The sequence below is a fragment of the Plasmopara halstedii genome, assembly GCF_900000015.1.
Source record: "Plasmopara halstedii genome assembly, contig: Scaffold_650, whole genome shotgun sequence".
NCBI lineage: Eukaryota > Oomycota > Peronosporomycetes > Peronosporales > Peronosporaceae > Plasmopara > Plasmopara halstedii.
In genome coordinates, this window is record NW_020187567.1 from 1,661,246 (window position 1) to 1,673,284 (window position 12,039).

At 45.8% G+C, this 12,039-nt stretch overlaps 4 protein-coding genes across 4 annotated transcripts in view; 3 read left to right on the plus strand and 1 right to left on the minus strand.

The window, feature by feature from the left end:
* Positions 1–2,282: 2,282 nt before the first annotated feature.
* Positions 2,283–4,303, plus strand: PHALS_12970 (ribosomal protein s6; the record flags this gene model as incomplete). The annotated part of the gene is made up of 3 exons (XM_024728629.1): positions 2,283–2,429; positions 2,495–2,680; positions 3,764–4,303. 3 exons carry the CDS (start codon positions 2,283–2,285, stop codon positions 4,301–4,303), a joined length of 873 nt encoding a protein of 290 aa, XP_024579087.1.
* Positions 4,304–4,365: 62 nt separating this feature from the next.
* On the minus strand, positions 4,366–4,856 carry PHALS_12971 (Uncharacterized conserved protein; the record flags this gene model as incomplete). The annotated part of the gene is made up of 2 exons (XM_024728630.1): positions 4,366–4,385; positions 4,577–4,856. The coding sequence occupies 2 exons, from the start codon at positions 4,854–4,856 to the stop codon at positions 4,366–4,368; spliced, it is 300 nt and encodes a 99-aa protein (XP_024579088.1).
* Positions 4,857–4,954: 98 nt separating this feature from the next.
* Positions 4,955–7,773, plus strand: PHALS_12972 (aaa-domain-containing protein; the record flags this gene model as incomplete). Its single annotated transcript, XM_024728631.1, has 3 exons — positions 4,955–5,332; positions 5,401–7,498; positions 7,568–7,773. The coding sequence occupies 3 exons, from the start codon at positions 4,955–4,957 to the stop codon at positions 7,771–7,773; spliced, it is 2,682 nt and encodes an 893-aa protein (XP_024579089.1).
* Positions 7,774–8,025: 252 nt separating this feature from the next.
* PHALS_12973 (Tetratricopeptide-like helical) overlaps positions 8,026–12,039 on the plus strand; it is a gene marked incomplete at both ends in the record, with an annotated part of 4,695 nt that continues 681 nt past the window's right edge. The window contains 3 exons of the mRNA XM_024728632.1: positions 8,026–8,756; positions 8,958–9,021; positions 9,080–9,097. Of these exons, the coding sequence (XP_024579090.1) occupies positions 8,026–8,756; positions 8,958–9,021; positions 9,080–9,097 (813 nt within the window). The remainder of the gene's footprint in view (positions 8,757–8,957; positions 9,022–9,079; positions 9,098–12,039) is intronic.

Below are 12,039 nucleotides of genomic sequence, written 5' to 3' on the forward strand. Positions count from 1 at the left end.
ACTCACAAGCTCTTCGTTCACGACAATAGTAGACATTGGCAAAATGTCTCAGAGACGCGAGCCTGGTACGAGGCACAATTAAATGTGAATTTTGGGTATTCACAATTTTGATGGGAAGGATGTTACGGGGTTACACGTACCCTGGTATAAAAGGGTGGGTCACACAAGATGGTGTGACTTCACAGAGGTGTGGGTTATACAAGTCGGTGCAGTCACACAATGGCTTGGCTACACCATAACTAGAAGCCACTACGTGTTGGGACTGCCAGTATTTATGCATATTCAATAGTTTTTACTATTTGATAGGAAAACCCTCAAATTTTAGAAATAGGCGGCTCTGCCGCATATAAGACAGATAAATACAGGTTTAATTTCGAACAGAAGTGCACATTGCCTTGGATTTAGGTTTTGGGAATTTTTGGAGTTAGCGGCTACAGTAGTATAGAACGTAAGGTTGGTGACCTTAGAAAACTTCCTCTAAGCAAAGAGCTACGGCAGCCCAGCGAACCCGTGGCATCATGTACGCCGTCGACGCCAACACCTATGCTGTAGGTGCTTTAGCACAGCATTTGTATAGCTTGCAAACGCCTATAGGCGCGCGCTGATTGCCTTAGTTTCGTGCGAATCGAGGTGTTGCACGCCTTTAGGGCCAAGCAGACATATCAGCTTTTTCAGCCCGTGCTGCATGTCGAAAACAAAGTACTGCTTCTTCCTCATTGAGGGTCAGTCGTTACGACTCAGGTGTCTATTTACTACGGGTTCTACCAAGTGCAACGGGGCTGCCGTAGCTCTTTCGCTTAGAGGAAGCTTGGTTAAGGTCGGTGACCTTCATTTTATACTGAGAACCAGTACGAGTGTTGCGGATCGCAATCTACTTACTCCAAGAGTAATTACAACCTTAACAAAATGCAAATTAACACTTTCATTTAAGATGTGAAGTGTATTTCTCGGTTCGATCTGCGGCAAAGCCGCCTAAATTTAAATCTAATGGTTTTCCTATCTATACAGCAAGACCTAATTAAATATATGACTACTGGCTGTTCCAGCCACTTACTGACTTGCTGTTTAAGTGTAACGACACCAATTTGTGTAACCCACATCCTCAATACTAGAGCACGTGAAACCCTATTACAGTTAGCGTAGCGCAGAGAGCACCCCCTTTAATATTGGTTCATGTTACTTTCGAATAAACAACAAGTTTCTTTTAGAGAATAGACGTGTCACTAACACCAAGAGATTTGCGAGAGCCAGCCATGTGAGGTTTCTTCTCGGTCGGCTTGATTGTAGCTGTACATAATATCTTGCAATATGCCCATTTCACTTCTTGCTGTTAGCCATTTTGACACATAAAGTCGGCTCCAAATAGGGAGATTGACTCTCCTTCACCAACTTTGCTTCGTGCTTGCGCGACAGAAAGCGTATACGACGTCGCACTGCTCCCTTGTTAGGGTCATTGCCTTGCAGAACAGTATTATTTAAGGAAACATTATGACGCGCTCTACGATCTAGGACAACACGTGTGGAGAGTCGCTTGTCTTCAGTCGTTACCCTAACCTGTCCTCGCGACACTCACCCCATCCTGGCAATGTGGACGTTCTCGGTACGAGCCACTCCCGAACCGAGGTCCCTAAAGAGAATAGTAACTTTGACTGCCTTAAAAAAAGTCTACCACCATTTGGCGATGAGAGTTCTTAAGTCTTGGACGTAGTCTGCCAATTTTTGCTTCAGCTCTAAGTTCACACGTTACGCCTGCTTTGGAGGGGCTACAACCCGCGACATATGTTGCATTAACAATTTCCATGTCAAGAATGTCTTTGGTTCACAAATACTAAACGTGAGTTGCCGTTCATGCGCGCGGCCACTTACCATGGAGACTGCTAGCGCGACGCGCCATTGCTCCGTCTAAAGTTTATTGATATCGTGAGCATTCTATCTCCTGTCACCCGAAAAAAGAGTTTTTCTTCACAAAAACCCTGGACGCTTTGCTCAAGTAATTCGTTGTGAGTCATCGGCGTCTGGTTGAGTCGTTGCTGTAGATCTCTCACAAGTACATTCCCTTATAATGTGAGCGCCTCAAGGTAATCAGCGCTTCTTATTCTTGAGCCGCATATTGCCTTACTTGTTATGGATCAACAAGCTAATACCTAGGATACTTGTTTTACCATGCTCAATAATGAACTCTATGTATTGACGTATGGCCAATCCTCAGATTTTAGTACCCACTCCATGCGTAAAGATTGTTTTGACTAAAATTAGGTAAGCAAATTATTTAAACCTTATAAATGGAGGATGAAGAGCAGACACTGATGGCGACAGAAGACGCCTGCCGTGTTTACGTTGGAAACTTATGTCCCAAGGCCAAGGAAGCACACATAGCTAGCAAATTCTCTCAATTCGGGACAATTCATAGTGTCTGGATCGCTCGCAGGGTACTGTAACTGATACAAATGGCTTTATCTATTAATTTGAAAATGACTTAGATGATTTCATGTAGCCTCCAGGTTTTGCCTTTGTCCGTTTTGAATGTCCAGATGCTGCGCAGCGGGCAGTCAGTGCGTGTCAGGAGACTCGGGCTATGATAATCTTTGGCAAGGCTGTGCGCGTTGAAATGGCCGGGGAAAAGGACAGAAAGCTTTCGACAGACACGACCATCCAACAGGTTAAAAACCGCAAAACCTTGGTAAACATGATGCATCAAAGGGCATCAGAATGTAAATATGACCTGACGAGCAAGAGTAGCGACTTGAAGTGGATTGAAAGATCGAGAAATAGTCGCTCGAGGTATCTTCGACGAGGAAGCAGTAGCAAGGAGGAGATCAATCAGTCCAGGAATAGCGAAACAAGGACACAGAGAGTAAGAAGTAGTCGTTGCCGCGAGCGCCTTAAACGTCCGTCCAGACTTTTGTCGAGATCCAGATCAGATTCGAAAAGACGAAGCAGATTGAGATTTGAGAGACAAACAGCGCGAGTTGTGTCACAGTCGAAGTCGTAGTCGAAACCGGGACCGTTTACGACTTGAATGAACAAAGAGAAGCAGAACTCAATCTTGATTTGACGATCCACAATCTCGACATGCTTTATGAAGAATATAATTTGTCGAAGCTGCAGTTGCAGCACTAACCGCGAAAGGATGACATTCAGGATTCAAGTAATTCAATGGTGAAATTATTTGGCTCGAACGTCGGAAGTTTGATTTCTATAGTAAAGAATTTGAAGAAGCTGGTATGCATGATTGTTGCTTAATACAAGTATATATATAACAAAAATAAAGTATCTTGGTCTCCTGCTTCAGAACTGTTTTGGAGACTTAAGGTCTATCCTGAAACCAGCAATTCTGTTGTAAATTAGGCTACAATGCAAATTAGAAATTACGGTGTGCACCTTCATCATCTGTCACTTATCAACATCTTTAAATGTTTTTACCTGTCATGTCACGCCACTTTATCATGATTTTCTTAGTTACCATTGCTATTCACTTTCACACATGTACTCTTCTCTATAAAATCTAGTCATTGAACTATCAGACGCGGTCCCTCGCTTATCAACATTCCTATTGTATACAGCTCAGGCATATCTTGATCGCTTGCTATCAAACCCATAGTGTAAACCTTAGCTGTTCTATTATAGTAATTTGTAGTAAATTTTATTTAGCATTAAAATCATTGGTAAATTTGGAAAGTAATCATTTTTAACCATTGGATTCCTTGAAATTATGCCGTTGTACAAGCAAGTGGTGCTAACTAATCTGAAATCACCGCCAAAGGATGTGGCGCGTGTATTCCAAGATTGCGCGGCAATCATCACATCAAAAGGAGGTATTATTCGCTCGACAGAGAATTGTGGCGAAAAGCGGTTGGGCTACGGCATTGAAGACCGTCGGTGGGGCGCACTGCAGCGCCATTATGAAAGCAAAGTTATCGTGCAACAATTCACTACGTCGGCTGCTGTGCTCAAGGAGGTGGAGACCAAATTGAAAAATTGTTTTCCAGTCATTCGCTTTCAAACCTTTAAAGTTCGCGACCCACTGGACAAGCTAATGAATACACGCATGACGCTAGAGGAGGCTCAGCTTTTGCTCAATCCGGCAGCCAAGGCCAAGGCTCTACAAGCTGCTAGGGAGGCAAAAAGGTCTTCTCGTACGCATGATTCCAATTTGGCTGACGTTAAACCTGAAGACTTTTTCGACCAGGAGGAGGAAAATGAAGCTGCTCAGTATAAGCAGTATGTGCCAGAGTGGAAGCGTGACGCTTTATTCGAGCCTGATGTGCCTGCACATCTCAAGACAAAGGTGCATGAAAAGTAAACTAAATGGCATCGATCGCTGTTTGCTGCAGTTCGCGGGTGTGCTAAGTTTTTCGGTGTAGTTTAATCTGGTTGCTGGTAGCCTATAGAGACCATCAGAGACAACAAATATGCTACATATCAATACTGACATAAACTCTGCGGTTCTAGGTCTTGCAAAGCGCCAGCGATTAGTATGGTTTTATTGAATAAAGCTGTATCATGTGTTCTCGTTCCATGAGTCCCGCTTCATCCATCATGTTGCATTTTATCGTTTATTTACCATACAACTAACTTGTCTTCTGTAGTTCCTTCCGAAGCTGGTTGCAAAAGTCGTCGTCAGCCTCGTCCACGTCCCAGTCGTCCTGCCACTGCTGCTTGATATGCGCGTCCTTCTCCTCTGCCTGACCATTCCAGTCCGCATCCTCAAACTCTTCAAACTCATCGTCCTCTTCCGTCACCACTACAAGCATTGGAACCTTATCGTCCTTCATGGGTGACGCTGCCTTTGGAGTTGGCTTGTTGATCTTTTTATCGGTCGGCTTGTTCATCTTCTTGTCAGTCGGTTTGCTCATGGAAAGTTTGTATTGATCATATCGGTGAGGAAAAAAGTCATTATGTGACCCACATAGTATGTAGTTGTCTATTAAACACCAAGTGAAAGTCATCAACGATGTGGCTCTCGTCGTTTGCTGCTGACGGTTCCCCGCAGCAGCATGTGGTACGTGCGCATGTTTGGAGCATACACGATCCAATTTCGTCATCTTACGCCGCTGCAGTTGACGATAATCTCACACTCGTAATGACATCTGATGTTTCGCTGCTGCGCCGCCTGCGTATTGTGCACAATTCATTTGTGACACTTCACTTCGAAGAGCGTAGCCATATTGCCAGACTATGTCTGCTGCCAAATTGCGAGATTTCTCAAGCTAATGAAGAACAGGTGAATCCAGACACCGCAAATTTCAGAGACCTGGTGCTGTCGCCACTTCTGGCATTTAATCTCGGAATCAACGTGCAATCTTCCGATTTCAGTGGATTGACAGTATCGGTATGTTGCTGTTGTCAACATTTGAATTGCGAATCAAAACTGATTTGAGCTACAATCATGTTTCATAGCTGTCCATCCGCGCTGCGTCTCAACAGGAATTAGGACTTGGAGTGCAACCATTCCCTTCATTTCGGCGTAAACTTCAAGAGTACCCTGCTATAGCGTCGAACGCAATTATCTCCCCGCTTTTAATCTCAAGTCTTTCGTGCCGTCAACACGCATTGTTGAAACAGCGAGACGGACTGCTTCATGCCATTCGCGCTTATTTTGCGATCCCTAAAGTAATGCAACTGGGGGATGTTTTTGCCGTAGTTCTTCGAGAAACGACGCAGTCAGGTATCACCAATGATAGCAAATGGTACAAAAAACACTACGTGCCCTACAAAACTATTGAAGTGCCTGCTGTTTGGATGGCAACGCAAAGTGGTGATGTCACTGAACCAGTGATGGAACTGATGCCACCAACTTTAGATCTGGACACTTGCCTCATGTTTTTTCGAGTTGAAAAATTGGAAGGCGAGAGTAGAAACGCAATGGCGCTGACAGTGTCTGACTCTACAAAACTTATACAAGGTCCATCAATATCTGCTTTGTCGCCCGATGAAGCCACCATAAAACAGTTTTGTATGCAAAATAAATATACTGGCTCCGCATCAGCATATAATTCGACATTGCTGTCGAATATCGAGCAAGAGTTATATGAAAAGCTCTACCCTGCACAGGTGTGTGCGATCCCGGTTTCAATACTGTTAAGTGGTGCTCGAGGTGTCGGTAAGACAACTCTTGTTCACCAAATGGCGAAAAGATTGGGAGTTATTGCTGTGGAAATTCCGTTCACTGAACTCAAAGGGCAGTCTGACCTTCATACGCTCGAAAATATGCGCGAACAAATTTCAAAAGTGCAATCGTTATCACCGTGCATTCTCTACATCAGCCACTTCTTTCCAGTCGAGAAGGATAATGAGGAGGCTGAGCTGCGAATTGGGGCTGTTCTATCTGAGTGTATTGGTACATTAAGTAAAAGTCAGCACAATATACCTCTAATTGCGTGCGTCGAAGACGTCGATGAGGTGCCAAAATTTATTCGAGAATGCTTTCTTTATGAAATGCACCTGGAGGCACCCGATCAGCATAAGCGTCTTGAATTTTTACGGCATATTACAAAATCTATTGAGCTTCATGAAGATGTAGACTTGACCGAAATCGCACAAATGACTGCGGGTCGAACGTATGGCGATCTGACAGCAATGTTAGCAGATGCCGGAAGTCTTGCGATTGAGCGAATTCTTGGTGATGACAAAGACACATCATTATATGAATTAGTCTCAGCTAAGAACACATCTGGATTTCACGCATACTTTGTATCAGCGGAAGACATGAAAATAGCCGCCCAGACACAACAAGATCAGGCTTCATACACCAGTGTCAGTAATGCGTCGATTCCGAATGTAAAGTGGACCGACGTTGGCGGTCTCGAAGACGTTAAAGATGAAATATTAGATGTGGTGCAGTTACCGATTAAGCATCCGGAGCTTTTTGCCAGTGGGGTTCGCCAGCGCTCTGGTATTTTGCTTTACGGACCTCCCGGAACAGGTAAAACGCTTCTTGCCAAGGCCATAGCAACGGAGTGCAACCTTAACTTTATAAGTGTGAAGGGTCCTGAGTTGTTGAACATGTACATTGGTGAAAGTGAGAGGAATGTTCGTCAGGTGTTTGCAATGGCTCGGAACTGCCGGCCTTGCATTTTATTTTTTGATGAGCTAGATTCACTAGCACCGATGCGCGGGCGTGGTTCTGACTCTGGCGGTGTCATGGACCGTGTTGTTTCGCAGCTTTTAACCGAGATTGATGGTCTTGGCAATGGTGGAAACGATCAAGTATTTGTAATTGGAGCTACTAACCGCCCAGACCTGCTGGAATCGGGCCTACTACGCCCTGGTCGCTTTGACCGATTACTCTATCTTGGCATTTGCAGCGATAAATCAGCTCAGCTCAAGATTTTAAAAGCACAGACCAGAAAGTTTACACTAACAAATGATACTGACTTCAAAGCTGTGGTGGAGCTATGCCCTTCGAACTTTACTGGTGCTGATTTATATGCACTCAGCTCCAGTGCGCTTGCGGCTGCACTTAAAGATCGTGTCAAGGCTCTTGACCGGCAACTCGGTTCGATTTTTTTTTCCACATGACAGTTCTTCTGACCAGTTTTGACATGATTTTTTTTTTCTGATTTAGAGGAGATCAACGCAGAAGATTGCTATTCTTTAAGCCCCATGACAATTCGTCGCTTGCTTAACCAATTAACGCCTGAGGAGCTGCAGGTTCCTGTCAGTCAAAAGCATTTTATCTCAGCGCTTTCGCAAGTGGTTCCATCTGTGTCGCCGACAGAGATTGAGCACTATGAGAACTTAAAAAGACAGTATAGCTCCAGACAAAAGTAATTTATTAAATCAGGTGCAACTCTGTTCAGACAGATGGTATAAAAGAAATTGTATCATCTCATGTCGCTGAGCTTAGTGTCATACATTTTATCCGTACACAGCATGATCGAAGCCTCTACATATTGCAGAATCATTCCAGACCTGCACATTAGTCATCATAATTCAAGTTCTCTATGCGGCAAACTTGCAACACGATCTGCTTAGCTTCAAAGCATCATATTCAGTTTTCCTTACTTCGTCTCATCAATCAAAATGGTTCAAACCATCTCGACGTTGGCAGCAACCACACTTGCACTTTGTTTAGGATCAGTATCATCGTCCGGCGATCAGACATGGTACAACCAATTCAACAGCAAGGTCGGAATTCTGCCGCAGGCAAAAGACGATTGCTTTGTTTGCTTCTACCAGCAAGCTAATTATGGTGGGTCAAAGCGCTGCTTTGGCAAGCGAGTCCAATACACCGACGCGAATCCAATCACCGCGCCGGGTACGATCGGTAGTATCAAATTTGGACAAGGCTGCGATCTTGTCGTGAATGTCCGTGTGACAGCCGTGCCATTCGATGAACGTGTCGATGTCGTCTCGAAGGATATGGCGTACACGGATTACAATGTCACTACTAATCAGCAATCCGTACAAGAAGTTTATGTGGAGGAAGCTGGATGCGCATGCTTTTTGGGAATTGCTGGATCAGGGGGCGGGTACGGTGTCTGCTACACCGATGATGAGCCTGCAGTGGACTCAAAGTACCAGAACTCGATCACCGAGCTACTGATGTTTAAGTCTGAAGCTAAGAACTTCGACGTGATTGTCTACGAGAATCAGAACTACAACAATCTCACAAACTCCATAATTGATAACTCGCAAGGTACAAGTAATTCGTCGTATCGTTTTACAGGCAACAGCAAGAACCTTGAGACAAACGTGACCAACAGCCGCTCAGGAATGATAGAAAATTTTCAGAATAGAGTGCGGTCAATCAGGTTCGTGGATACCAGCAACGCCGCAAAGTATAATTAAACTTTCATGATGCGCTAGAGAGGTCATAAGCTTCACCAGATCGAGAACCTTTTTTTCTCTTTTTCTTACACCGGCTTGTTCAATCTGTAACTTTAAATAATACATTCGCGTGTTGTCGCCAAATTGCGCTCAAAGCTTTAGAAAAGATTACGTGCTGTGAATAGGCTCAGAAATCGCCAGCGGCTACACAAGCTCCTGACTAACGGTCTGGGAACGCAATTACAGGAAGTATGCCTTTTAAAGCACGAATTATGTTTATAGGAACTCAAACGATTATGATAACTAGGCTGCCCATCAGCATTTCGTACTCGTCCTGAACAGATTCCATGATCAGATATAAGAACTTGAAGTGAAATTAGTAATACTTGCCGGCGAGAAAAACAATGACGACCTGAGAGCTCCAGGTATTTTTGAACCGACAAAAGACTTACCGATGAAAAGCTACCGGCATAGCACTCGATTGCATTGATCAATTAATTGGCTACCCTTAACCAATATGACAGAAACACACCTTCTCTTAGCTTAGATACCTTCTCTTAGCTTAGATACGTCAAAACATCTTGATTGACATACAATCAGGCGGAACTGATGTTAGTTTCCGGTGTAACAGATTGCTGCGACAAAGCGCAATAATTTCTAGGCAAACTCCAAGTTAAAAGCCGTTCACGGTATCTGAGGGTACCATTGAGCATAATTTGTCCAGTACTACTGCAGCGGGGCCGCCGTAGCTCTTGGAAGCTAAGCTAAGGTCACCGACCTTACGTTCTATACTAGAACCAGTATAAGTGTAGCGGATCGCAATTCGCTAAGTTCAAGAATACTCATAAGGTTAACCGTAAGGCAAATACACTCTTTCGTTCAAAACGTACACTTCTTTTGTTTTATTTGCGGCAGAGCCGCCTATATCTAAATCTATAGGTTTTTATATACTGAAAACCTTATTAAAATGCATAACTACTGGGAGTCCCGCCACGTAGTGGCTTCTTATTTAGTTCTAAACTTACCATTGTGTGGTCATACCATTTTGTGTAACCCACCCCTTCATAACAGGGTGCTTGTAACTCCATTACTCTCCCCCATCACAATTGTGGATACCCACAATTCACATTTAACTGTCGCCTCGTACGAGGCTCGCGAAAATATGACACCTATAACTCCCCAGGACCTTCTTCTCGTATTCTCTGCTCGATGAGTCAGTCCGGTGTCTATAACACAAAAGATACCCAGCCTCGCTGATTCCGGGAGCGCCCGCGGGCAGATCCCTTCTTCTTCCCTGCACGCATTGCAACTTCGGGCAGCATGTCCGCGGCTTCTAGGGAAGCGCGGTTGACTACGAATCGGATCCATTCCCAGGATTAGAAGAAGAAGAGGGCGATGTGCGCCATCGGCGCGAAGTGAGCCCTGCTCGAACCTTGTAGACACCGTGTCCGTTTCCCGACCTCTCGACTTTCGGGGGAAGTGGTGTCATTACCAACCCCCTTGACGAAGATCAGGGGCAGCAATTAGAGGCTGCCCACAGGGCGGCTATACCCGCACATCCACAGCCGGTTCAACCCCTCGTGTGGAATACGGCTTCCGCTCGGCGGATCCCGCTTCGGAAGCAAAGGATGCGATCACCTGATTGTTGGGCGTCTACGTGGTCGCCCATCTCGGACACTTCACAGGCTAAGCTTGACCAACATCAAGCTCTCCGAGCTCGCTTCTTAATACCTCAAGAAATCCCAATGGATATGTAACGCGATCGACTTCACGCTTAATGAGACGGCGTTTCTGTACCCGCAATGCGGACGATTCTTGTGGCGCTCGCCCCGGGTGAAACTGCTGCAGAGAGCTCTTTAAGCGGAGGATGCAGCGGCATCGGAAACTTTTCTCGCTGTCCAGTTTACAGCGGAGCCACAAGGAGGTGGACGTGTGCGTGGAACGCCATCTTCAGTTCGAGTTTGCCAAACTCAAGGCACAACGCCGACTTCCTTTGTATTGTCGCCCTGCGACGTTGGTTAAATTCGTCCCGCTCCCACAAGCTCTGTGGTCTCTCACTTAGATGAGTCTGCCACCACAACAGCTCAGGGCACAGCTTGTGTTCAGCTCATGACTCTTCGGCTGCCCTGGCAACTGCCGAGAAGTGCGAAGCGTACGACGACGCGGAACGTCATTTTTCCTCTGATCATACGCGTCCACGACGTCTAAGTAGTCTTGCCGAAGTGGCACCTCAAACTCCCACGAGTTCTCGGAATCCCCGCCACTTCACAAGATACTAGGTTCTACCATCGACCCACTAGACTTTCCACATGATAGTGGCCGCCACCATTCTCATCAGGAAGAGTCGGCAGCAGACGATGACGTCTTCGTCGATCGCCGTCAGGTGACTCGCGATGCTCTTGAAGCTCTTGAAGGCAAGTTCCGTCGCGATCTAGAATCCGCTGAGCATCATGCTGAGGTCGCATAGAGCTGTGTGGAAAGCCTAGAGAGCTTGGAGCATTTCGAGCACCGACTACCTCACGTTGAAGACTATCGCGCTCTGTCGGGGCGGCTCCTAGCCGTCTAGCAGACAAATGCGTCAATTCGTTCGACGATAGAGCGCCTGGCGCCGTTGGAAATGGAAATGTTGCACTCCGTGCTCAAAACCAGTTGCTGGTCCAGCTTCTAGACGATAGAGCGCCTGTAGGGACCGCCCCGGCGCTAACGCTCTTGCGTTAGCTTGCGCCGGATCCCTTTACGACTCAAATCAAATACCGGGTGGGTGTGTATCCTTCTCGAAAGGTTCAGCGTACACCTAAAACGGTTTAATAAACCGTGGACGGAGCTTCATCATTAAGACAGCGGCGACTGCATGTGTAGGAAGGGTTTTAGCATTTATTAAGACCATATCTTTGATCTCAAAGTTTCTAACGTTTCTTCTGCTTCTTCCATCTGCATATTTTTTCTGCATGTCTTGGCTTTCACATCGCATCGCGAACGAGTCGTAAGACACTCAGTAAGTCATTGACTTCTTTAAGAACAGTGGAGGCCTGACATCAGCTAGCCGCTCGGCTAGTCCTCCACCACCAAGCCCTGAGCCATGGGATGGCGGCGCTAGCAGGACGTGAGGATGAACGAGCCCGTGCGCGTAGAACGGCGTGTATCCGGTGTACGAATGCACTGCATTGTTCAGAGCAAACTCTACAAGTGGCAGCTTGGCACTCCAGCGCCTCGGTGTCTCAGCGCAGACGCTGCGAAGAACGTCTTCAACGACGCGATTCACGCGCT